Raw genomic sequence first — 26,807 nt, 5'->3', positions numbered from 1 at the left:
AACCACCCAAGTCAATGTCTATAAAGGCTAGAGTGATTCACGCTAGCGCTATAAAGCACTTATAAGTGTCATATCACCATAGGGTCAAACTCCACCACTATAAAAGGGGACACGTGGAAGAGGTAAGGACATCTCATTCAAACCTATTCTTTACTGTTGCAATTAGCCTCTTAACTAAATCCCTTAGTTAGGCATCAGAGCAATCCTCTGGAGTACACCCTGAGTCCTCCAAGCCATTCATACTCTCTCTCTCTTTCAAGTGGTCATGATCGAAGAATATCTCAAAGATCATTCAACTTCGTTCAGTGATAGATATCATTTGTTAGGACTAGAAGAGTTATCACAAGCGAACTTGATATACATGGGTAAATACCAACTTGACCCAAAAGTTTAAACCATAAGATTTGACCTAATCATATATATAAGCACCTATCACCAATTAAAATTTTTTAATGCGAGACAAACTCACAAGTGAATTTTTGAACAAGTTATTAGGATAGGCTAGTGAGATTTACACTTTTTTCTTCCCTTAACCTTGGCTCACAAAATAGGTTGGAATCCTGTCCTATTAGATAGGTCCATAAACATGATGGTATATGTTCTCTTTCATTATTTTTTTAAAGGTCTTCTTATTAAGAAATACTTAAAGAGAATGGTACATTCATGTGGAATTTGAAAAATACCAATTATATGCTTTAAAAAATATTATAATTATAGTTTATGTGCAACCCATTTCACCGATATTTATACAATAAAAAATATTTAGGGCAAAAGACATTGACATTTCCCGATGTTTGGCAAAAAGACAATAACTTCCCTCCATGTTTCAAAAATTTCAAAGACCTCGATCTCTAAAGTTTCAAGAATTTCATAGATCTCTTATGAGATTTTTGAAAAAAAAAAAAAAATACACCCTCTTACATTTTGCAAAAAGATATATATATTTGAGGAAATCTATGTATTTTTGTCAAACCTTGAAACCTCAAGGGAGATTTGTGATATTTTTGAAATTTTAAGAAAGATCTTTGCCTTTTTGCCAAACTTCAAGGAAGGTGAGTGTCTTTTATTCAAATATTTATTTGATAGTTGTATTGAATAATAACATGACATTTAGCATATTTTATTATTTGTTATTTTAAAATTCTACATGTAAAAACAATTACATAACAACTCGGTTGTTATCTCAACATATTTTCACCTTTTTTATTTACAGCACTTTGAAAACAAAAGAACATTACTTCATCAATGTAACTAAAATGCAACAGCAATAATATAACTGAAGAATAGAAGACAAAAATATAACTGAAAAATTGAAAACAAAGAATAAAAAAAATAAAAAGAGGCAGACTCAAGGGCTCCTCTCCCCAAAATTTTAATCTGATATACCTGGACCAAATATTATAAAAATATACAACCAAATATTTTAAAGAATAACTTTTCAATCCAAAACACTATATATTTTAAACCAAGTTTGGTTCAAGCCGGATTGAGAGATTTCATGAATCCCGATCCCAATCCCAATCTTAATTTATCCCCAGCCAAAAACCAAAAGAATTTAAAACACCCAAAGAATATTTTAAATTAATTTTCAGTAAATTAATTAATATTTGCAGAAAATTTCGGAAGAACATTGCTAACAATGTCTCCCACCACCCTTTGTTTCTCGTTTTCCTCGCTCCTTCACGCTGGCCAAACCTGCGACATCCATGTCCACCCTCTCTCTCTCTCTCTCTCTCTCTCTCTCTCTCGCTCATTTTGCTTTGCTCAAAAACGCTGTCATAACTAACAAAACCACCCTCCACCTCTCTCCTTCTCTCTCTCTCTCTCTCTCTCTCTCTCTCTCTCTCTCCCCCCTTCCTCTTTAAGGCAATGCAAACTTGCCCTCCCCCTTTTCTCCCGTCGGACTTCTGACGATCAGCCCAGTCGCCGGAACCTGACCCCCTCCCCTCCCCTTCCCTCGCCCCAGCCGCCATGGGCCACTACACTCGCCGCGAGTCCTCCACCTCCTCCACCCCCCGCTCCGACCACGAGCTTGACTCTGATCTCATCTGGCCCTTCGGAAAGCTCGACGGCATCGACCGCGACGACGTCCGCGAAACCGCCTACGAGGTCTTCTTCACCGCCTGCCGCTCTTCGCCGGGCTTCGGCGGGCGGAACGCCTTGACGTACTACTCTGCTGCCCACGGCGACAACGGCGATGGCAGCAGCGGAGGTGCGGCGGCGAGAGCAAATGGGGTTGGAATGGTGACGACGAGCAGGGTGAAGAGAGCGCTAGGGTTAAAGACGCTGCGGCGGTTGTCGTCGAGGAGGACAGTGGCGGCCGTCAGTGGGTCGACGCCGTCGTCCCCGAGCGCGCATGGGTCTCAGAGCCCCGGGATTTCGTTCACGGTGCCGCCGGCCAGGACGAGGAGGCCGATGACGTCGGCGGAGATCATGAGGCAGCAAATGAGGGTGACGGAGCAGAGCGATAATAGGCTTAGGAAAACGCTCATGAGGACACTTGTTGGCCAAGTACGTATACGATTTCACTATTTTTATTTATTTATTTTTTCCAACCTGGGAGTTTAATTAGGATTGCAAATAGTTTGGAAGAAATGTGGTTAATTATTTTCTTGACCTCGCATTATGCATTTTAAATCCTAAATTTTAAAATGTTAAACTTAGAGAAAATTTAATATAATTTTCTATAAAGTAGTATGAACTTAGACAAGATTTAATATAATTTGATATTTAATTTTGTTTAAATTTATATAAATTTATAAATTCAAATTTAAGTTTCAAATCTCAAGTACCTAAATAATGGGTAATTATCCATTTCATGAAAATGGTAGCTTAGGAGGATTTTGTATTCTATTTGGAAGGAAGAAAATAAAGGAAAGAACAATGACCAATTGAGTGAAAATTTTCTTCTTCTAGAGTATAGAATTTTATTTATTTATTTATTTAGTGTATGCTTGGTAAATGGGATCGAGATGAAATCAAATTTTTTTCTTGCCTTTTGCATGTTGATTTTTTTTTTTAAATTTTATTATGTTCATTCCATTTTGCCAATCAAGTATGATGAAATAGAAATAAGTTTTTTTTTTTTAAAGATAAATCTTTATCAAGGTTTTGTTTGGAGTTCGAAAAATATTAGGGGTTAGTTTAGATTAAGGATTTCTATTTTTTTTTTTTAAAAAAAGGAAAATATGAAGAGAATTTGACATTTTTCATTGTATTTTTTTTGTATTAAATATCACAAAAAATAAAAATTTATTTTAATATGGTAAAAATTTAAGAAATTAAAATGCTAATGATGTGTAAAATTAAAATTTTGATGTTATATTTTTTATTTTCTTCCTCGCTTTCTATAACAATTAAACATGGAAATGTAGATTCTTTTGTATTTTTCTTTTCTTTTCATAACATTTTCTAGGCTCTAGGACCAAAAAAAAGAAGAAAAATATGAAGCAATCCAAACTTTTTAATGTAACAAATTAGTAAATAAAATTTTGATTTTACACTCCATTAGCATTTTCTTTTTCTTAGTTATTAATTATGTTAGAAAATTTTTTATTTTTCCTTTTCACTTGTTCTCCCCTGCAAATAAAATAAAGCATATAATATTCTCCTCTCCTCTACTCCAATGGCTCTAAGAGCAAGGCCGGCTCTTCTTTTAGGCGGCTGAGGTGCTCGCCTAGGGCCCCAAAAATTATGGGGCCCTAAAATTTTTTTTTAATATAATAATATATTTTTGAGTCCCAAATTTTTTTAAATTAAATAATGTTAACATTATTTTTTATGCTCTCTTCCCATACACGGACTTCCCAACTAACAAATAAATGAAATTATATTTAAAATGTAAAACAAATACAATTTAATTTAATTTTTTTTGCAAGTCTCATTGACTTTCCAATTAACAACATTATTATATTTTTAAGTATCTATTACTCTCATCTCTCTCTCTCTTAGCCTCTCTAAAAAAATCTCTCCATCTCTCACACTCTGTCACTCTCATCTCTCGGTCTCTTTATGATTTTTACTCCTGCTCTTGTGTTCATTATTTTCGGACCTCCGATTTTCTATAATTTTCATCAACCCTAATTTTGATTTCAATGTTTGTGCATTATTTTTCTATTATTTTCACTTTGATTTTTTTTTTTTCTATTTTTTCTTAGATTTTGGAAGTTTTAAGGTTAGAGCGTTGTATCTGGCAAAAATCTGATATCTCTAAAGCCTTACTCGCCGTTTGATTTGTAATAATAATAATAATCAGGTTATATTGTTTCGATCTAATATTTCTATAGATTTATTAAATTTATTTTTATTTGTTTACATAATTTGTCAATGTATAGTTAGTGTTAATTTTGAAATTTAATTATGTCAACGAGAAAATATGAATCCAAATATGAGAAAAGAAGAAAGAAAAAAAAATATTAAACAAAATATTAAGGGTCACTAATTAAATCTCGCCTAGGGCCCCATATTATGAAGAGTCAGCCTTACTCGAGAGCAATTGAAATGCACATGTTAATTAGGTCTTCTTGTTGTTATATGACACAAAGAAAGCAATTCATATCAAGGACTCAAATTTGAAGAAAGGAAAACAAGGATCAATAACATGATCCATTTCCAACTATACCAAATTTGATCATTTTTAGCATAATTCACCATCGCCAAATTGTGTTATAATGTGGACAGATGGGCAGGCGTGCCGAGACAATAATCCTGCCTCTTGAGCTCCTTCGCCACCTAAAACCCTCCGAATTCAACGACTCCCGGGAGTATCATCACTGGCAGAAGCGGCAGCTCAAGGTCCTCGAGGCCGGGCTCCTCCTCAACCCTTCCATCCCACTCGACCAATCAAACACATTCGCAGTGCGCTTCCGAGAAATTATTCGAGCTAGCGAGACTAAACCCATCGACACAGGGAAGAACTCCGAGACCATGAGATCCCTTTGCAACTGCGTTGTTTCCTTGTCGTGGCGGAGCTCCAACGGTGCGCCAACTGATGTGTGCCATTGGGCTGACGGGTTCCCCCTGAATGTCCACCTCTACATCGCCCTCCTCCATTCCATCTTTGACATCAAGGACGAAACCCTAGTCCTCGACGAGGTGGATGAACTTCTGGAGTTAATGAAGAAGACGTGGTCGACCTTGTCGATCAATCGACCGATACATAATGTGTGTTTGACATGGGTTTTCTTCCAACAATACATTGCAACTGCACAAACCGAACCCGATCTTCTTTGCGCTTCGCTCGCGATGTTGGCCGAAGTAGCCAACGATGCTAAGAAGAAGGATAAAGAACCCATATTCGCGAGGTTGCTATTGTCGGTATTGACCTCGATTCAGAGATGGTCAGAGAAGAGATTGCTTGATTACCACGACGGGTTCCAGAAGGGAACCATAGGTTTGATGGAGAACCTTCTTCCTTTGGCATTGTCAGCTGGAAAGATATTGGATGAAGAAATCAGCAGCAACGGCGCAGCGGCAACGGAGAAAGCGAAAGAGGACTCGAACGGAAATTGGGTGGATTACTACATTAGATCCTCTATGAAGAACGCATTCACAAAGGTTTTTATTCAATTAATTAGTGCTCTTACATCATTTTATAAAGTCTGTCATTCACTTAAAACTAATACGAAATACACGTCTCCCAATTAATTAATTATCCCTTTGTCTTTTTTTTTTGTGCGCAAAAGCTGTTAGAAAATGGGAATGCCGGTGGCCTGACTTTCAAAGTTGAAGTAGAGGTGAGCGAAACGCTGCTTCAATTGGCTAGAGAAACTGAGGAGTTGGCTGCCAAGGAGAAGGAATGTTTTAGCCCCATGCTGAAGAGATGGCACCCCATTGCAGCTGGGGCTGCAGCCGTGACGCTGCACAATTGCTACGGGACAATGCTGAAGCAATACTTGGTCGGGGTTTCGATGCTCTCGAACGAGATCATCACGGTGTTGCAGCGCGCCGGGCAGCTGGAGAAGGTTTTGGTTCAAATGGTGGTCGAAGACTCCGTCGACTGCGAAGACGGAGGCAAGGCAATTGTGAGGGAGATGGTTCCTTATGAAGTTGATTCAATCATAATGAATCTCTTGAGGACATGGATTGAAGAAAGGCTGAAGAAAGGGAAAGAGTGCATTCAAAGAGCCAAAGAAACAGAGGTAATGAGTTTGTGAATTTGTTTGCATCAATTAACTAGCAAGTGATCGTTCACTGATAAATTGATCGCAGCACTAAAGATAAGTATGCACTTATATGTTATTCAGACTTGGAATCCAAAGTCCAAAACAGAGCCATATGCACAGTCGGCGGTGGAGCTGATGAAACTGGCAAAGGAAGCTGTGGAAGACTTCTTCGACATCCCAGTTGGCATTTCGGATGACGTAGTTCAGGATCTTGCTGATGGCTTAGAGGTTCTTTTCCGAGACTACACAACCTTTGTTGCATCATGTGGTAAGACACCTTCCCCATATTTATTGCTATTGAATTACTTAATTGGCATTACGAGCATAACCGCCTTTGAAAATTATTTAAAGCCCGTTTCTTTATGGGAGATAATTTTTTATTTTCTAAAAAATTATAAACGTTTTAGTTTATTTTTAAGTTTCGCATCAAAAAGGTAAAAATCAAGAGTTTGTCTAAATTAGTAAAATAATTGTTCATGTTTCATTGTTAGACTTCAAAATTATCATCACAAAAGACAACTTATTTTCTATTTTTCTAAATTAAAAAGGTGAAAAATAAAGAGTTTGTTTAAATTAATAAAATGATTTTTTATTTTTCATTTTTAGATTTCAAAATAATCAACACAAAAAACACCTTATTTTCTATTTTTCTAAATTTATATAATTTAATATTTGGAATTTTGGATTTTGGAACTTGAATTTAGACTTGTATGGATTGTAAGAAAAATTTATACATAACCCTCATAAATTAAAGTTTAAGATCCAAATTACATGGTCCCATACTCAAACTAAGAGGTATAAATATAAAAAAATAATGAAAAAAAATTATTTTCTAACTTTTCTAGATAAATTTGGAAAATTAAAATATAAAGTGGTATTTTTTTAATTATTTAAAAAAATTAGAAATAAGAATAAATTATTTTTTATAAGTAAATAGCAGTGTCAGATTGTTATTAATTTATTTCATACAAATGTTGTAAAAGTAAATAAAAATACCTAATTTGGTTGTAATTTTTTGGAGAACTAAAATGAAATATGAAAACTATTTTCCACAATTAAAAGGACTTTAATTTTTCTCAAGTATGTAGTACAATTATAAAATAAATCAATCCTTCACGTGGCATTTTATTACGAACAACAAAGGTCAAATCACTAACACGCACGTGAGAACTTGAACATGAAGTGTACAACCACAAGGAGGGGACAACTTATTTTATAATTTCTCGAAAAGCTAAGACAACTTATTTTATAATTTCTCGAAAAGTTAAGACTTAGTGCGATGGATAACAAGAAAAGTTAAAGAACACTGGATGAAAAGAAAAAGGAAAGTATCTTTAATTATTTGTGAATCCAACACAACTTCAAGCACATAAGCATGTTTCTTTTTCTAAATTTTGCTCATTAAATTTCTTCTTCTTTTTTTTTTTTCCCAGGATCAAAACAGAACTACATTCCCACGCTCCCCTCTTTGACAAGATGCAACAGGGACTCCAAGTTTGTCAAACTGTGGAAGAAGGCCAGCCCTTGTAGTGTTGGAGTAGAAGATCTTCACTCGAGTGGACTGAACGAAGGTCACCACCCTCGCCCATCCACTAGCCGAGGGACTCAGCGCCTTTACATCCGCCTCAACACCCTCCATTACCTCCTCTCCCACCTCCACAGTCTCGACAAAATCCTCTCCCTCTCCCCCCGTGTCGTCCCCTCGACTCGCAGCCGCTTCCCCAACGGCCGCCGCCACCTCGGCAGCTCCTCGTCCTACTTCGATCTCGCCCGCTCCTCCATCCAAGCAGCCTCCCAACACGTGTCCGAAGTCGCAGCCTTCCGTTTGATCTTCCTCGACTCCAAATCCGTCTTCTACGACAGCCTTTACGTGGACGACGTAGCCAATGCCCGGATAAGGCCCGCGCTGAGAATCCTTAAGCAGAACCTCACTCTCCTATGTGCAATTCTCACCGACAGAGCTCAAGCCTTGGCAATAAAAGAAGTGATGAAGGCCTCCTTTGAGGCCTACCTCATGGTGTTGCTAGCCGGAGGGAGCACCCGTGTTTTCTACCGGTCCGATCACGAGATGATCGAGGAGGATCTGGACAGCTTGAAGCGGGTATTCTGCTCGTGCGGGGAGGGGTTGACAGCGGAGGACGTGGTGGAGCGGGAGGCGGAGACAGTGGAAGGGGTGGTGGCGCTGATGGGGCAGTGCACCGAGCAGCTAATGGAAGATTTCAGCATTGTGGCATGCGAAGCCAGTGGAATGGGCGTGGTGGGAGCAGGGCAGAAACTGCCTATGCCTCCGACGACGGGGAGGTGGAACAGAGCAGATCCGAACACGATATTGAGGGTATTGTGTTACAGGAATGATCGCCTGGCGAACCAGTTCTTGAAGAGGACATTTCAGTTGGCAAAGAGAAGATGATGGCAGGGGAGATTGATTTTTCTCTTGTACAGTTGAAGATGTCTGGTGCTTGCTTGGGGTTTGGTCATGATCTAACTTATTATATATGTGTGTATGGAAGGAGATGGGAAGGCTTGAGAATTGCATTTGATGAACTGCATGCATGCTTAATGTATGTCACATATGCATATGGGGGGTCATTACTGTACTAGCTTTGCCTTCGTTCTTATAGCTAGGGCTGGGCAAAGTTAGCAGTGGCTGGGGGCCGGTTGGGGGGAAATGATGAATGATGTAGTGTGAGAATATTGGACTATTAATATATATGTTGTGAAAAACGAATTGCAAAGTGGAATATCGGATCAAACACACGCAACACTTAATAATAAAAATACAAAAACAATACAACCACAACAATTATATGAAAGTAATAACAATAATAATACAAGGAATTATGTGATTCGATAATGCCTACATGCACGGGAGCAAACAACAATAATTCATTATCTTCTTATCCAAAGGACATGAACAATGCATCAACCCTCTACAAAATACATCACAAATGATATATAAATAGAGTTTTCGGAAGTTTTTCCTACACATCCCAACCAAATTAATGTCCCTTTATTCAAATTTTAATATCTGCGCTAGGTATTCTGAGTCATACTGTTGAAATTTTCAGACAGAGAGCAAAACTCTAAAATTCTGGGCCAAACCGTTGAAGTTTTCGTCGACTGACTGGCCAAACCATCAACGATTCTTGCCAAACTATCGACGATTTCCCTTGCTCCACCTTAGCATCTTGATTTTCTACATTGTTTTCTCCTTTGTGCATGCTTTCCACTCAATATGTGAGCCACATATCACAACAATCTTCACCTTGGTGAACATACGCCCCTTAGGAGAAATTGAAAACGTGAACCCGTTGCGCCACCTTGACCTTGGGACATTAGGTTGGGACCATCTCCATTTTAGCTATTAGAGACAAAAACCAAGTCCAAGCAAGACTTGAACTTGCCTGTGGCAACTTCGATTTCTGCCATGAACTCCGATTCATATGTAGATTTAACAACTTGAGACTGCGCCTTAAGCTTTCAATAATGTCTTCCCACAATAGTAAACACAAAACCTACTGTAAGCCTTTTATCATCAAACTCCCCTACATAGTTTTCAACAAATCTCACAATTGACAGACCACTCTATTGCCTATCGAAACACCCCATGGCACCAGCATAGGGGACTTCTGACATATCACGGACATCACCGTCTGTCCTTGGGTACCGAGTGGTAGACATTTTATATTGATTCTCCACATAACCCCCTTGAGACAGCAAACAAAATCTCGCTGCAGTTCTATCCACAAAGTAGCCCTCACTACAAAAAATAAGGTTATTAGTGACGATTTTAAACAGTAAAAAATACTCACAAAACCGTCACTATTAGCATTAGTGACGGTTTTATGAGTATTAGTGACGGTTTTCAATTTGTCGCTATATCTGCCGTTACTAATACTTATTAGTGACGAATTTTTTAAATCATCACTAAAAATAGAGTACCAGTGACGAATTAAAACTGTCACTAAAGATCTAAGCCCGTCACTATAGATTCTACACCAGATCGACCAAAAATTGTCACTAAAACTATAGTATTAGTGACGGTGTCAAAATCGTCACTATTTCTAAATTATTAGTAACAGTTTTAAAACCGTCGCTAATTTTCCATTATTAGTGATGGTTTTATATTCGTCACTATTGCTCCATTATTAGTGACGGTTCTAAAATCGTCACTATTGATCTATTATTAGTGATGGTTCTAAAACCGTCACTAATACTAGGCTTTAGTGACGGTTCTAAAACAGTCACTATTGCTCTATAGATCAAAGATGGATTTAGTGATGATTTTAAACCATCACTAACGACTTGTATTAGTGACGATTTTGAAATTGTCACTAATACTTAAATTGCACAATTAATAGTGAATTTAATTTTTTTTCCAAATTATTAATTCCTGTAAAAATATGTAATTAGCAATAAAATTCATAAATTATTAAAAATTCTAATTTAAATTTAAATACAAATATATTATACAAATTCAAATACAAATATATTATACAAATTCATATTATACAAATTCAAATACAAATATATTATACAAATTCAAATTTAAATATATTTCATTTGTTCAGATAAAAAAAAAAGTGAAGAGCTGCATCTGAAATGCGTGACATCGTCCTGACGTTGTCACAGTTGCAAACCATACAAATTAAAAAAAGTTAAAAAAATTAGTATACGGTTTTTGAAAATAAATCACTACCTAGCACATATACAGGCATAAAAAATAAATCACATCATTGTAAGAGGAAACATCAGATTGTAAACAATCAGTTTGATTGCAGCGATTTGAATGTAAACAATATCAGCAAAGCTTTCTTTGTATAGGACGAAAAAATCCACCCCTCAATATAGACAGTACACATCAATACAAAGAATGAAAAACACAGCTGCAATGCAAATTAGGCAGCATACACTAGCACAAAGCAACACTATAGAACTTGAAAGGTTAAGTTCAAAAAGTAGTCACGACTACAAAATTCAGTATTCTAGAAGGAATCACAGATATAAATAGCCTCTCCAAGGTTCGCTTTGACCACATAGTCCACAACGAATAACTGCAGACACTTCGCTTGTTAGAGAGAGACTCTCTCCCTTCTCCCTAGGAAGGGCAAGCCGTGAGTGGAGTGTGGTGTTCTTCATTGAATCTTGCGGATTGGTGTTTTCTTGGTGTGATTTGAGGCTAATCTTGGGTTTGTTTGCGGCGGATTCTATCTTGAACTTGATTTTAACCTCTAATTTGGTCAGATTCTCAGATTTGGGTGTGGAAAGTATCCCGAGAAGTTTCCCGCTCATGAAAATTTGATATTGTTATCTCATCAATATCAAACTATGAACAATATTACAAATATTATAATCTCAAAAAAATTTGAAAAATATTATGAAAGTAATGATTATGACTATTCACATCACTTGCATTCCTCATCTTTGGCTAATAAAATCATAATGCATTGAATTCCCTACCCTGATCCGTGTTTCCTTGAATTCCATTTTCTAATTTGTATGCAGTGTTCATAAAGATGAGATGCTTGTTAGGATGCTTGATACTATAGAAACCTCAAATAATCCTACTCTAAAACAATTACAGTATGTGGTTGACTCATACAAGTGATTGACGAGGAAAACATACTTTTAGGATTTGGGGACTCCATCCCAACCTCAAAAACTTATACCAATGAGAACAAAATTACTAGCCAAAACAACCATGAACAAGGTGACACATCACGATCAAGTCACAAATAAACCAGCATAAGGCTGCCACAACACCAAGAAGCTTATATGCAGCCCCAAGAAACCAACACAAAACCCTAACAGTACCAAACAAACAGAACAACTACGAATAAGGTGACCCACCACAAACGAGTCACAAATAAACCAGCGCAAGGCTGCCACAACACCAAGAAGCTTGCACCAGCCTCAAAACCAACACACAGCCCTAATGGTACCAAGCAACCATTAAAAAAGTGCTCTAAGTGGAAAATTGAAGTTATTTTTTAATAAGATACATAATGAACAACTAAATACTATGATGTACGGAGGTATTTAAAGCATTCAAAAAAAAAAAAAAAAATGGGAGTAGAGGACATAGTCTAGCTGTGAAATTTCACTGGGCAGCAACATCAACAGGTTATGTGGGTGGTTATGTGGTTATTTTTGCAAAAATATGAAGGGATACTAAAGGTTCTGAAAGGCAGTATAGCATCCAGGATTTTCTGGAAACTATGGTATTTTTCCAGCAGCTCCTTGACTTTGTTAATGGTATTTGGTAGTGCAGATTATCCTCATATACAGCAACAGGAATGAGGTTTAGGGTTTAGGATTTGGTTTTGGTATTAACTTAGGGTTTAAGTTGGATCTTGCTATAGTACCATGTTAATAATTGGGTAAAATCGAAGACCTTATCTCAATGGTAGGTCTCTCCCTCTATTCATAATACATGTCTACTATATACCAATGATCGAGTAAATACCCTTACATAACTCTAGCACATACTAGTAGTGCTAAATGACCAAAATAACCATTAACAACCTCAAACTATTAAAATATCAAAAGAAACTCAGCTAAACTAAAATGTCCAAAATAGCCTAAAATTGACTCATATTGTTAAGATATTCACACCAACTGTGTGGAATAATATCAGATGTTGGCTGGGTATCAAAAGATCTATGACCACGATTAAAGCTGCTGCAAAGTGGTTCCACAAATAAATCATGAAATTAATTGCTAGAACAATTAGAACCATGAACAAGTCACAAATAAATCAGTAGAAGACTGTCGTAGCACCCAAAAACTCAAACACAACCCCAAGAAATCAACTCATAGCACTGGAACAATTGGAGAAGTGAATCACTGAAATTACCATGGCTCACAAAAAACAGTTTATGAGCACTGCCACTGCTCCAAGAGAGTCTCCAATGACTGTTACTAACACCGAACCACAACTAACAAATTACCATGAGTGCATGGTCACAACAAAGACAGTAAATATTTGAGCAATACACATGTCGAACAACTTGACATTTTGATATATGGAAGGAATTAGAACATTAAATCAAAAAACACAGCAAATCCCACTATTTCAGACCCAATACTCTCAATAACCATTGATAAACTACTTCACGAAGCATCAAACAAACAAAACCATGTCTGAAAGTGACATGTTAATAGAGGGATTGGGTCTCAGAAGCTATTCTAATCACAAGCAAGTTTTGTCTCTCTCAAAGTACAATGAGTACCTGAAATCCTCCGCTTCACATGAAGAAGCTCTGGAGCACATTGTTTGGCTGGATGAGGAATTTAGATTCAGCAATATTAGGAGCACCACCATAAGGTATGTCGCAACGTCCCGGGAGCGCATGTGCCCTACGCGGCGAAATAAAAATCAATTTTAATTTTCAAGGAAAAATAGGGAATGTCGGAGTCGCCACTAACCTTTTAGTGTGGTTAGAACACATGATTACTACCCCGTTAGGGATAGAATGAGTCTACGTTACCCGAACTGGGGTCGGGAGTTCGCTTACGCGAGGGGAAGGTACGAGCACCCCCTACGCGCCCGTTCTTACGAATGGTACCTAATTAAGTTAGAATTATCCCTAGTGAATTTACTTATACACAAGCAAAATAAACAAACAAATAAATAAATAAATAAATAAATAAATAATAGAAAAATGTACGTAATATATAAATATTTACATATTCCCTCAGAACTAAAGGTATGTGAAACCCGAAAGCTCATACCCCCGCATTAAAATCATAGGGATAATAATTAAGAAAATACTTAAGAAAATACACTTCTAAATTTTGAAATTGTATATAAATTTTTTATAGAAAAATACTAGTATGAGAGGTTTTAATATATATTAATAAGATAATAAACTAAGAAATTAAATTACCATAATACATGTAATAATAATAGGGATACATATATGCTAAAATATTACAAATATCAAAGTAAGTAATGAAATACCATGATACTATATATATTAAGACACTAAACATACTACAAAAAAAAATAATTAATACTAAATATATCGAGATACTAAAAGTAATTAATACTAAATATATTAAGATACCAAAAATAATTAACACAAATATATTAAGATACTAAAAAATAATTAATACTAAATATATTAAGATGCTGAAAATAATTAATACTAAACACATTAAGATACCAAAAATAATTAATATTAAATGTATTAAGATATTAAAAATAATTAATACTAAATATATTAAGATACCAAAAATAATTAGTACTAAATATTTTAAGATAAAAAAAAAATATCACAATACATAACTATAATACCATAATAATTACATGTAATAAAGGAAACCCTAAAAATACCTAGAACAATGTAAACTGATCAAAACCCTAAAATATATATACATGGAAACACGTAAAGCCCTAAAATTAATATGTAAATATACAATATTATATATGGAAACAAATCAATCCTAAAATTAATATACCAAATACAATAATAAGTATGGGAGCAACTAATGCAATTAAACCCTAAAACCAATATGCAAAACCACTAATGAAATTGGGAAACAATCCAATCCTACAATTAATGTGCAAGCTGTACAATATGGAGACAAATCAATTCTCAAATTAGTACACAAGCCATATAGAAACAATTAAGCCCTAAACATGGAAACTAATAAAAATCTTAAACACACTTAAATAATATCATAACATAATTACAATCATAAATGATGAAAATAAAAAACCCTAAATGCTATGTAAATAACAAACATGGTGAAAGAAAGAAAAAAAATGACTATATAATCAATAAGTATTACAACAATAAAAATAAATACATGTCAATAAGGAAAAAAAAAAAACAGACTTTAACAACAATATACAATATCAAATACCACTCACACGTATACAAGAAAAACTTAAACTTTAAATACTAGAACCCACATATAAACATTTAAATAATAATATAAGATAAATATATATAATAAAAAAAAAATTCTATAAGGAAGACAACATGAATATGATATTGATAAATATGTATAATAGCAATAATAATAACCATATACAAAACTAAATACCATAGACTCCTACCCTTAAATATTAGCTTCTAAACAAAATCAAAAAAATATGAATATCTATATGTATATGTGCCTGTAAAAATAAACAATCATTTCAATGTCTCAAAATATACCAAAATAAACAAAGATGTAAAATAAAAAAAAGAAAAAAATGCATGTGTGTGTTGTGTGTGTATTTGTGTTTACTCTGTGTGTGTGTGTGCAGTGTGCTGTGCAGTGTGCTGTGTATGGTGCTGTGTGTGGGCTGTGTGCTGTGTGTGATGTGTGATATGTGCTGTGTGTGCGTGCAGTGTGCTGTGTATGATGCTGTGTGTGTGCAGAGAACTCAACGTGGGGGTGGCTACCGGAGTTGGCGAAGAGTATTCGCAAGAGGAGGACAGTACCGCGGCTAGTTGCTGCTGCTGTGTGGGTGAGGGAGATGGCTTTGTGCGCTGCGGAGACCCGAGAGTGGCGGTGATGGTCAGTGGCAGTGACGACGACGGCAGAGGGCGTGGACGGCAACAGTGCTGCGGCAAGGCTGCTTTCGTCGAATCTGCAGGAGAGTTCAGACAAGCAGCGGCTTGGAGGCTGGCGTGGTGGTGGCGGCAATGGTGTCGAGAGTCAACGGTGTGGCTATGCCATGAAGCCGTATGACTGCTGCCCTGCATGAAAGGTAAAGAGTTAGAGAACGGACGGAGATATGAGGGGAATGATGCAGTGTGCATCGAATGTGTTGCCGTTTTCCGGAGAAGATGGCTGTGAAGTGGTTTGGCAATGGAGGACGAAGGAGCAGACGGCCGGAGGATTGCCGAAGGAGCTGGATCTCGGCTGTGGCGGTTGTAGCAGCAGGGTGGTCGGGACCTGATCTGTTCTGGTCCTAGGATGAAATGGCTGGAGTTGTAGAGGATGGACGGAGGAGCTGTGGAGGCTGGCTGAGGATGATGGTGGTCTGTGGAGCCTGGAGTAGAGATGATGATGGTGATCTGTGGACGAGGAAAGAAGAAGAAGACGAAGAAGAAGAAGCAACCGAGAAGATGGAAAGAAATTTTTTTATTTTTTTTGCTTGTCTTGTGCTCTGAACAACCCTACAAATCTTTCTTTTCTTCTCCTTTTTCATTTTTATTCTTCATGGTAACAATATATACAGTAATAATGATAATAATAATCACAATAATAATAATAAGTAAATAAAGTAATAATACTAATATTTAAAAGCAATAGTTAATAATAATAATAATAGAAATAATAATAAAGTAATAATATATGAAAATAATAATAATAATAATAGTAATAATAATAATAATAATAATAATAATAATAGCAGTAAATAATAATAATAATAATAATAATAATAATAATAATAATAGTGTAAATAATGCTAAATAATATAAATAACAAAAAAAATCATATTGATAATAAAATAATAATAATAAAAATAAGATAGTAATAATGATAATAAAAATAGTAAAAGACCCCTTGTTCTATCTGGTTAGGGCAAAAATAGGGTGTCTACAAGGTGTATACTATATACAATGCTTAATTAATATCATAAAATTAATATATATGATCACCCAAGCACAAAAATGATGATGATCATCAAGTTCATCATCATCTTAATTCTAATAACAATATTCTCATGAATATCCATACACCGAATTAGTAAATTAATATCATCATCAACTTTGGCATCATCCCAATTCTAATATCAATGTTCTCATGAACACCTAGAAATCCTCTTTAGCTATAGGAATGAGAAGTAGTTGCCTGCAGCAAAATAGTACTATTAATATATGCTTATCATAAGCTAGGAGTACCAAAGCTAATGCTCATGCACTAGTAGCGTTAGCTATAACAAGTAGTGCTATCGAATTCCACGATCACCATCATCATTGACAAGTTTATAGCATACAGCCTTCCTAAGAATACTATGCTTCAACTCTACAATGTGCATGAGCCAGCAGACCATACAAATCCAAATGAAGAGTAAAAATTAAACTTTAATTATTTTATAAAGTTGTAATTGAGAACATGGATCTTGATGAATTTAAGTTTGTTGCCAATTTTATGAGCCCCTTACCAAGCTATAGATGATCTTCAACTTCAATAAGTTAAGCAATATTGCACAGTCGAGTTTAATCAAGTGAAAAAAGGCAGCCAAAGTCCTTTAACAAATACTTAGCCAATGATTGTTCCTTTATACCAGATATGGAAGGTCCCCCTCTACTATTAGCTATGGCAACTTTAGAAGCATCTCCCTTACTCTGAACCTCCTTTTTCCCAATCTGACAGTCACGAGTAGAGTTGGTCTCACCCACAAAAGCCCCCCTACCTTAGTCTTGAACCCTTCATTTCTTTCTTTGGTTTTCACCAGCATAGTCCAAGCCATGCACATATCCTCAGAGTGGCCCAACATATTACACCCTTTACAAAACTTCAGCAAGTTCTCAAAATAGACTTCCTGGGATATTGAATTCCCATTACGAAGCCATACCTTCACCTCATTTCTAATCTCCTTGGCCACGTCCACCTCCAGTAACACCCTGGAATTGGAAATTCTCTCCTTGTTAGTGGTGATCTTATCTTCACACAGTGGCTTGCCAAACACTGAGCATATTTTGCCCATCGCCTGTAGTCCACATTTCCAAAGGGAGATTCCTCAGCTGCACCCAAATCGGGAGAGTGCTGAGATCTCCATTGTCATCATTTTCAACAACAAAAACTTGCCATAAGCCAAATAAGGTCCTCCCTGAATTACCTGCAATAAATCATCTTCTTTGCTGAATTTAAAAACAATCCAATCACTCCCATGGTGGAATACCTTCCATGAGCCTACAACCTGATTAAGGGCAGCCATAATTTAGGTTTGTTCATAAATTTAGTATCACACAAATACTTAGCCAATGATTGTTGCTAGCTAGGAATGTGTCAACAAAACAACTAGAATTTGAAAGCCTACTAATTTCACCACATTTGAAGTTGGCTTTAACATGTGTCTGTTCGTGGCTACATATGATAAAGTTTTGTATTTTAAGGGAGTAAGCTCTGAATTTCAAATATTGGGAACTGTAAATTGTGTTTCAATCATTCAATCCCAAGTAGAATCCAAGTAGTAAATAGAACCCGGGTGTACGACAAATTCTAGTCAAGTTTGTTGTTGCCTTAATAGAACAACAAAAACTTGAAACTAACATAATGCTATCATCCTTTGGAAAAGAACGCAAAAGATGAAAAAGAATGATAAATGAAAAAAGCTCACCCGAATTGCTTCTTGCGGTTCATGTTAATTTAACATTATTAATTTAGAATAGTATCTCAACTTGACACTCAAAATGTACCAAACCAAACCATTGATACTATATAAATTGTAACAATCATCTTCATTTCATAAGAGATAACCCATATGAAATATTTATAATACAACCTTATGAACCACAATATTTTCATTGAGTTTTTAACCCAATAGCTTATAATAAGACTACAACAACTTATAATATGGTGTGTACCAACTATGAGTGTGCAAGATAAATTTTCCTAATCACAAGCATTTATTTATATAATTATTCTTTTAAATAGAAGAATTCACCAACGCAATACGTAGATTATATTAACCACCACCAAATTACTACTTTTTTCATATGAAAAAAGTATTGATAGAATTTTAACATTGACTGATTCTGATTTTTAGAAAATTTTTTTCTCTTGTTTTGAGGCAAATAATCAACAACACACTTCTTACAAGATTTTTTATGCCAATGCATTGTTCATCAATCCAAATGGGGACATGATTAAATCAATTAGCAACATATCAAAACTAGTGCATTCTCTAGAAGATGTCAAATTTCAAAATCCATTCAAACTCAAAACGTTTCTAAATTTCCAGATTTACATCTCCAGTAATATCAGATCAAAATTTCCATACAGAGGAAAACAAAGTCCTAAATACAATCAGAACCAAAAATAAACAAAAAACAGAACAACAAAGTTTATCATTCTTCAATATTTTGAAACAAAATAAGCATACAAATCCAATTTTATCTTTTAAAGAAAAATTTCTCTCAATCAAAACTTTCATTGCATGAATTTTCTAAGTTGTATATGATATCATCTTGCAACTCACATATGAAAGTAAAAAAAAATGAGTAGTTTTAGTTGTATATAATTTCAAAGCTCTTGGACGGATGGTTAGTTTTAGCTTTTTATCAAGATTGTTGGACAGTTTCTTACATAATTATTAAATATCTATTGATGTATTTTGAAAGTAAAAAAAAGGATAAAGTATTTATTCCAATTGAAATACTCATGCATTTTATATTTAAATTAATTGTCACTAGCTTGTACATACCTTCTAATGAGAGGAGTCACCCGCATCATCTGGACGGGATTGGCGCATCATTTGTTCCATCTGCACTTTCCAATCCTTCATGGCTTGCATCTCCGCTTCCCAGTTCGAGATCTTTTCTTTCAATTGCTGGTTCTCCGCTTCCACCATTTGCACCCGGATAACCATCGCCTCCTCTCGAGCCTCGGCGGCTCGACGCTCTCGGTCAATATCAGCACAAGATGCCGCACTGAAAGAAGATGATGATGTTGGGGCGACGTATCCACTCCCAAGACCATTCAACCAGCCACCTGATTGTTGCCCAAGCACTTGAGTGCAAATCTCATCATCCGTCATCGACTGACTACCCTCTGCAACGGGTGCTTCCTGCAGCTCAAGCATCCTTGCCTATTTTCAGTCATTAAAATGATGAAAATGAAGAAATAAGAATACAACTGACGTTTTGAATAAGATAATGAACTAAATAATTTGCTTGACTTACATGTTTCATCTACGCACCCTGGCACCACTCCCCCGATGTCCTCTGATGTGTTCTCTGATATAGATCCGGCCTCGACTCGAGGTCGCTAGTGACGGGATCACGCTACATTATCATATAAAAGTTCATTAATATGAATTTAGTGGTGTCAATATAAATAACACTTGTCAAGTGATGGTCAGATAGTTTCGTAGCAATTACCTTTCGATGATTGACGAACAATTTCGAGCCACCACAATGCGTCGTATCTAGTTTGCTGCAATTCGCAGCATTTTTCTCATAGATAGCCTACAAAATAGATGTAATCACTTCTTATTATTCACATAAATATGAAAAAAATAGTTATTGTAATTAATAGAAACACATCACCTGATAGTTAGGGTCGCGAAAATGGCAACACACCACCCGCCAATCCTCTAGGGAGATCTTATCATATGGGTGCGTTTCTGCCTGATCTCTTATCTCCCTAAAATGATTGCGCATTTTGTTGTGATAGGTCTTAAACCGAGAGCACAACAGCGTGTTCACCGTCTTTTTCACATGGTCTGCGATGAAATTGTCCATATCAAACTCTTCCTGCATATGAAATATATTTTTTAATGTTAGAGAATCTTTAGTGTAATATATTAAAAGTGAAATAAATGTTTTAGGGTTACTTACCAAGATGCGCTCATATAGAACCAAGCGCTGAGCCTCCGTCACCTTTGGCCAGGTGAAGCAAGTGACTGGAGCATATTGGCGACATATAATCCCAAGCTCCCATAACCAGGCTATGCACCAATCGTCAAGCGAGGCCGTAAAGCCTGGAGGAATGTTGATATGGATCCGCCGCCCAGTCCTCTCCTGGTGCTTCTTTATCGCAACGTTCTTCGCTGCACCGCAGCCTACCCTCGTATGCGTTATAGAGGTCGATGCTGAAAGAAGAGTTAAAGAACAATAATATAATCATACACGTGAAATGATAGTAAATATATTATTCTAAATCAAATACTCGTAACCTTACCAACGCTGCTGATTATGGACGGCAACTCACCCTGGGCTTGATCCCTAACTGATGTATCGATGTTGGGTTGGGGTCCCGAGGGCTCAGATGGTGCTGCATCAGCCCCGACATGCTCAGTCACTCTCGATGATGACCCATTATCCTCACAGGATGATGTTGTCGATAGCCTAGACTGAAGTAAGGGGCGGCGACCTCCTGGGGCCATGTCTGCAAAAGAGTTCAGAAGTAAATATAAGAAGAATGGATATTAGATGGATGCATAGTAAATATATTTTCACTTGTTCTCACATGTCAAATACACGGTGACAACATAACACGCTTACCCCCTACTCATCCTCAATATTAGTATCGTCCTCACTTTCTAGAGTGTCTTCCTCTTCATTGTAGTACTCAACCATAGTTTTATCTTCCCCATCAATTTCATCACTATCGATGAAGTCAACATGTACAGAGAGTTCAATTCTAATGTCAGCAGTTCCTACGGGTTCTGCCGTGGCACCAACCCTATTTAATGGTATAGGATCAACTCCTTCAACATTGATAGCATATTGTGTTGTTAGGGGATCAGATGGCTGATCTTCTTGGAAAGCATCATCGCTGACACTATTCTCCCCATCTGCGACTTCTGTAATATCATACAAACTTCGAGGAGGAATTTTTTGGGCAACATGGCATTCACCCTTTAATTTTGTGTCCTTAAGGTATAACACTTGTTCTGCATGCGTCGCAAGCACAAAATGGTCGTTTTGATACCATGTTTTACTAAAATTGACACTAGTAAAGTAGGCATCCATATTTATCTCACTCTTTTTATTGCTAATGTCCCACCAGGTACACTTGAAGATGTGGACAAGTCTATTAGCTTCGTAGTGAAGCTCTATAATGTCATCAAACACACCAAAATAGTCAATTTCCTCATCTCCTTCTGTGCCTAGCATCGCAACGCCACAATTTTGGGTTCTTCTATGCAGTTCGAGGGACTTGGTATAAAAGCATAAGCCGTTGACAATGCAACAACTATAGCGGTTAACTCGTTGATCAGGGCCACATGCCAACGCATACAAATCTTTACTTGCTGTTGCTTCTTTATTATAATACGTGACTTTCATCTATTAATTACAAAGGACTTTAGATGAGTAAACTGTCAATATTGAAAATGTACATTGCAACGAACTCAGGCAGTACTTGTTACTTACACGGCACAAAAACCAATTGACAAATTCCTTCGTATGTCTTTCGTCAACATTCCTTTCATTTTGAGCCAAAAGTTCAGCTTTATGTTCGCTCTATGCAATAATAGTACATGTTAATGTCAACTAAGTATATATGCATATGTAGATACAATTCGAAGTAAGGAGTTTTGAACCACATACTCAATATATGGAATAATTTCATCACAATTATTGAGGACGTAAAAATGTGCCTTTCGTAGGTCATCCATATCAATGAAATCGTAAACCAGTGCATCGAACGGCCGAACATTTCCTCAAAATATAGAGCTCCTCGGTTCTTCATCTTCGGCATTAATAGCATGAACGTCTGCATTTTGCTCCTCACGAGTGAACCTTATTTCAATATCATGTAGATACATTGAGCAAAATGCAAGACATTCACTGTCAATGTATGCCTCAATCATTGAACCTTCCGGTCGTGCCTTATTGCGCACATACTCCTTCAAAGTGGATAAAAACCAGTGCAGTTTACACAGCATTAGTGAGTTGTACACAAAAAAAAAAAAACAAGGAAATCATGAGAACATTGTAGGACTTTATAATGTATCTCTCAATAGGATATATCTAACGATATTGGACCGGTCCTCCAATTATGGCCTCCATTGGTAAATGGACGGCTAGGTGGATCATCACATCGAAGAATGCTGGCAAAAATATTTTCTCTAGCTTGCATAGTATGATCACAATGTCCTCCGCTAACCGTTCAAGTACGTTTACGCTCAATTTCTTGGAGCACAACTGTCGAAAGAAGATCCCCATTTCAACCAACACCGAGCGAACATCTTCGGTCAAGTGTCCATGAAGGAAAACGAGCAGAACTCGTTGCAAAAGGATGTGATAGTCATGAATTTTCATTCCTAACATCTTCCCTTCCCTCGTGCTTATGCATCGAGATATGTTTGATGCATATCCATTAGGGAACTTCACTGATTTCAATAATTCAAAGAAATTATTCTTCTCATCTTTCGAAAATGTGTAACAGGCAGAATGGCATGAGAAGTTTGTCCCCATCACGAATCAGATGCAACTCAGGTCGTATTCCCATATTTTCCATATCCCAACGAGCATTTGCGTTGTCCTTTGTCTTCCCATTTATATCCAACAATGTACAAATGACATTCTCACAAATGTTCTTCTCGATGTGCATGACATCTAGGTTGTCACGTAGTAGAAGATCTTTCCAGTATGACAACTCGAAAAAGATGCTTCTCTTTGTCCAATTTAACTCCCACTCAGCACATTTCCTTTTTCTTCAGCTAGGTGATTTCCCAAATTTCATATCTCCAATCAACCTGAGTAAGTTTAAATATCTCTTCCCCACTTAGTCAGTTTGGTTGCAACCTCCGTTCAGGCTTTCCATTAAAGCTTCTGACACCACGAGTCCTCCAAGGATGTCCAAGTCATAAAAAATGACGATGACACATAAAACATAACTTGTGTCCATGCTTTAAGGATAAGGACCCAGAATCCTTATTACACACTGGGCATGCTAAGTAACCTTTTGTGCTCCAGCCCGACAAATTGCCGTAGGCGGGGAAATCATTAATTGTCCACAAAAGTACAGCATGCATCCGAAATTTTGTCCCGGTTTGCACATCAAATGTCTCCACTCCTTTTTCCCATAGTTCTTTCAACTCATCAATTAATGGCCTCAAGTAAACGTCAATATCATTTGTGCCCTTGGTCCAGGAATAAGTAGAGACATATAAATGAAGGGTTATTTCATGCCTCGCCGTGGTGGCATATTGTATGGCATCATCATGACTGGCCACATGTTGTACGGGTTGTTCATGTGACCGAAAGGATTAAACCCATCTGAAGTAAGGCCAAGTATGATGTTGCGAGGATCACTAGCAAACCACAGATGCATTTTATCAAACTTGTCCCAAGCTTTGGAGTCCGCTGGATGGCTAATGGTGTTTCCATCTTGAAGACGTTTTTCTTTATGTCATCTCATATCTGTAGCAGTTTTTTTGCACATAAACAATCGTTGTAGCCGCGGGATTAATGGACAATATCACAAAACTTTTTGGGGGATCTTTTTACCCTTCTTCTGATTAGTTGTATACCTCAGTTCACCACATTTTAAACACTCATTCGCATTTTCATGTTCACCATAAAAGAGTGCACAATCATACCTACACGCTTCTATTGTAGTGTAACTGAGACCCAATTCACGTATGTATGTCTTCGCCTCATAAAAGGACTTTGGAAGTGTTTCACCATCAGGCAGTGCTGCCTTAATGAGGCTTAAATGCATGTTGAATGGGCTCTGAGATAACCCATGCATTGTCTTTGCATGAAGCAACTTGATTAAAAACTCTAATTTTGAGAACTTTTTACAGTTTGAATATAGGGGCACATGCATCCCTCACGAGATTAGCAAATGGTTTACCAAATTGATTTAATGTACTATGATCGCAAGGTATGGCACCTACTGAAGTAGATTCATCACCAGTACGCAACACATTGACGTCTTCTATGTCCACTGCAATCCCCCTTTGTAAGTCACCTAACATTTCGATTAACCCTTCCGAACGAGTATCACCACCTACTATATTTGCCCCCTCATCTTCATCGTCATCATCATCGCTATGAACTGCATAAGCTTCACCGTGGAACATCCATCTTGTGTACCTTTTCTCCATTCCGAAGTCTAATAAATGTGAATGGACCAGATCAATGTGTTTGAATGTTATGTTTTGGGATTTCTTGCAAGGACACCTTATTCTACTAGCACCGTCAGCACGAGGACACGCGAACTTTATGAAATCATTTACCCTTTTCACGTATTCTAGCAAAAACCTACCCCAAGCGTTCATCCAACTCTTATCCATGTTCATTAATTCCCTATAACATGTTCAAGTAATTGGTGTTGATTACATTGTCAGAATGTTTATGACGTATGCATTGTGAATCCTATAATAAACTACCTTCCGTCTAAAGGGTACTGATCCTATCCCATTTAGGAATGTTGCAATTACATTGTGATCAATCGCTCAAATTCCTTCGTTGTAGTCATTATAAATTTCAGCGGCATCTCCCCATAACTCTCCAAGTACATGAGATGGGGGAAGTGCACATCATCTGCTAGTTTTCCATCACTAACAAATTTTCACCACACCCCACTATGCACCCAGAGAACACAAGTAGAGATGCGATCGAAATATACAATGACAATGACGAAAGCGTGAACGATGACAAGAATGTCAATACAACTTCCTAAACTGTTCACATTCGACAATTTAATAATGATTGATATACAAACATGACTAATTGTAAATGAAACAAATTATCGACATGTTCAATTGATTATTAGCCTACATAATATGACTAATACTCAATTGAATTTTAACAATTGATTTGTCCCATATGTACGATGAGGGATGCATGTATAGTCACCATTATTGAACGGGTTTAAGCTTCGATGCACATATGAAATGACAATAATTAATTTTGCATAAGGAGCCCATGATAAGTAGGCAAGGCATAAGCCTTATGGGGTTAAGGTGTAAAGATGTGGCTATTGAAGATAAATGCTTCAATAGGTAACAATCACGATTGATGGGACTATGAGAGTGATATTGAAAAGAAATTAATCATGCGCTAACAAGACTACCTCCATCCATGAATCACTCAGTTGCATAAGAATGCATTACACCAAACAAGATAAAATATTTATCATATTATAATAATCATTACACAAACGGTATTAAAGTATTAACAAAAACATAAACAAAACGGTATCATGATGGCTGGCTAGCTAGCTAGTGCAATTCAAGTCCCCACTCATCTGAACAAACTTAGAAGTAATAGGCCTTGAACTGCCTATAATCTAGGTACCGTAATTTTTCTCAGTCATAGCCTCTTTAACCTACAAGTGTAGAGCTCGAACCTCTTCAAATTAAAAAGTTAGAATTTTAACATGCAGTGAACTTCTATTTTACCCATTTTTCAAGCCTATTGGGGCTTTTATTATCCAAAATGTGTTGCTAGATTTGAAAAGCATGCCTAATGAGTTTAAACTTTTAAGTGAATTAGTTCTTTAACTGAAGGCAAGTGCATATCTGAACAAACTGTAATTCCAAATTAAGTTCATTTGTAATTACAAATTATGCCTAATGGTCAGTATAATTTAATCTCAATTAAAAACTTTAGAAAGAGCAATGAATAAAACTGGCTCTGATACCAGATACACCCAAATCACTCTTAGAATAAGGAAAGATTTTAAACAAATGTCAAGTAAAAGGACAGAAGCATCATAAATAGTATAGGCAAATTGAAAGTATTCTCAGATTTAAGGGATGACTAATAGTCTGCTGGAGGGACGTGCTATTATGCCAAAATAATTGGTCGAGTCAGGCTTGACTGACAACCCTTTAGCAACCTTGAGAACACATAATCAATCGAAACGCATGCCTAATGAGTTTAAAATTTTAAGTGAATTAGTTCTTTAACCGAAGGCAAGTGCATATCTGAATAAACTGTAATTCCAAATTAAGTTCATTTGTAATTACAAATTATGCCTAATGGTCAGTATAATTTAATCTCAATTGCA

At 36.6% G+C, this 26,807-nt stretch overlaps 1 protein-coding gene across 1 annotated transcript; it reads left to right on the top strand.

Moving 5' to 3' along the window:
• The first annotated feature begins 1,971 nt into the window (after positions 1 to 1,971).
• On the top strand, positions 1,972 to 8,574 carry LOC131151273 (protein unc-13 homolog). The gene is made up of 5 exons (XM_058102525.1): positions 1,972 to 2,511; positions 4,681 to 5,556; positions 5,685 to 6,140; positions 6,246 to 6,432; positions 7,598 to 8,574. Exons 1-5 carry the CDS (start codon positions 1,972 to 1,974, stop codon positions 8,572 to 8,574), a joined length of 3,036 nt encoding a protein of 1,011 aa, XP_057958508.1.
• Positions 8,575 to 26,807: the final 18,233 nt, after the last annotated feature.

The sequence above is a fragment of the Malania oleifera genome, chromosome 3 (genome assembly GCF_029873635.1).
Source record: "Malania oleifera isolate guangnan ecotype guangnan chromosome 3, ASM2987363v1, whole genome shotgun sequence".
Taxonomy (NCBI): Eukaryota; Viridiplantae; Streptophyta; class Magnoliopsida; order Santalales; family Ximeniaceae; genus Malania; species Malania oleifera.
This window is presented reverse-complemented; position numbering and strand designations above follow the sequence as displayed.

Coding starts and splice junctions, on each gene's coding strand:
- LOC131151273 (XM_058102525.1), top strand. CDS start 1,972: ATGGGCCACTACACTCGCCGCGAGTCCTCCACCTCCTCCACCCCCCGC. Junction 2,512..4,680: donor TGAGGACACTTGTTGGCCAA/GTACGTATACGA, acceptor TAATGTGGACAG/ATGGGCAGGCGTGCCGAGAC. Junction 6,141..6,245: donor AAAGAGCCAAAGAAACAGAG/GTAATGAGTTTG, acceptor TATGTTATTCAG/ACTTGGAATCCAAAGTCCAA.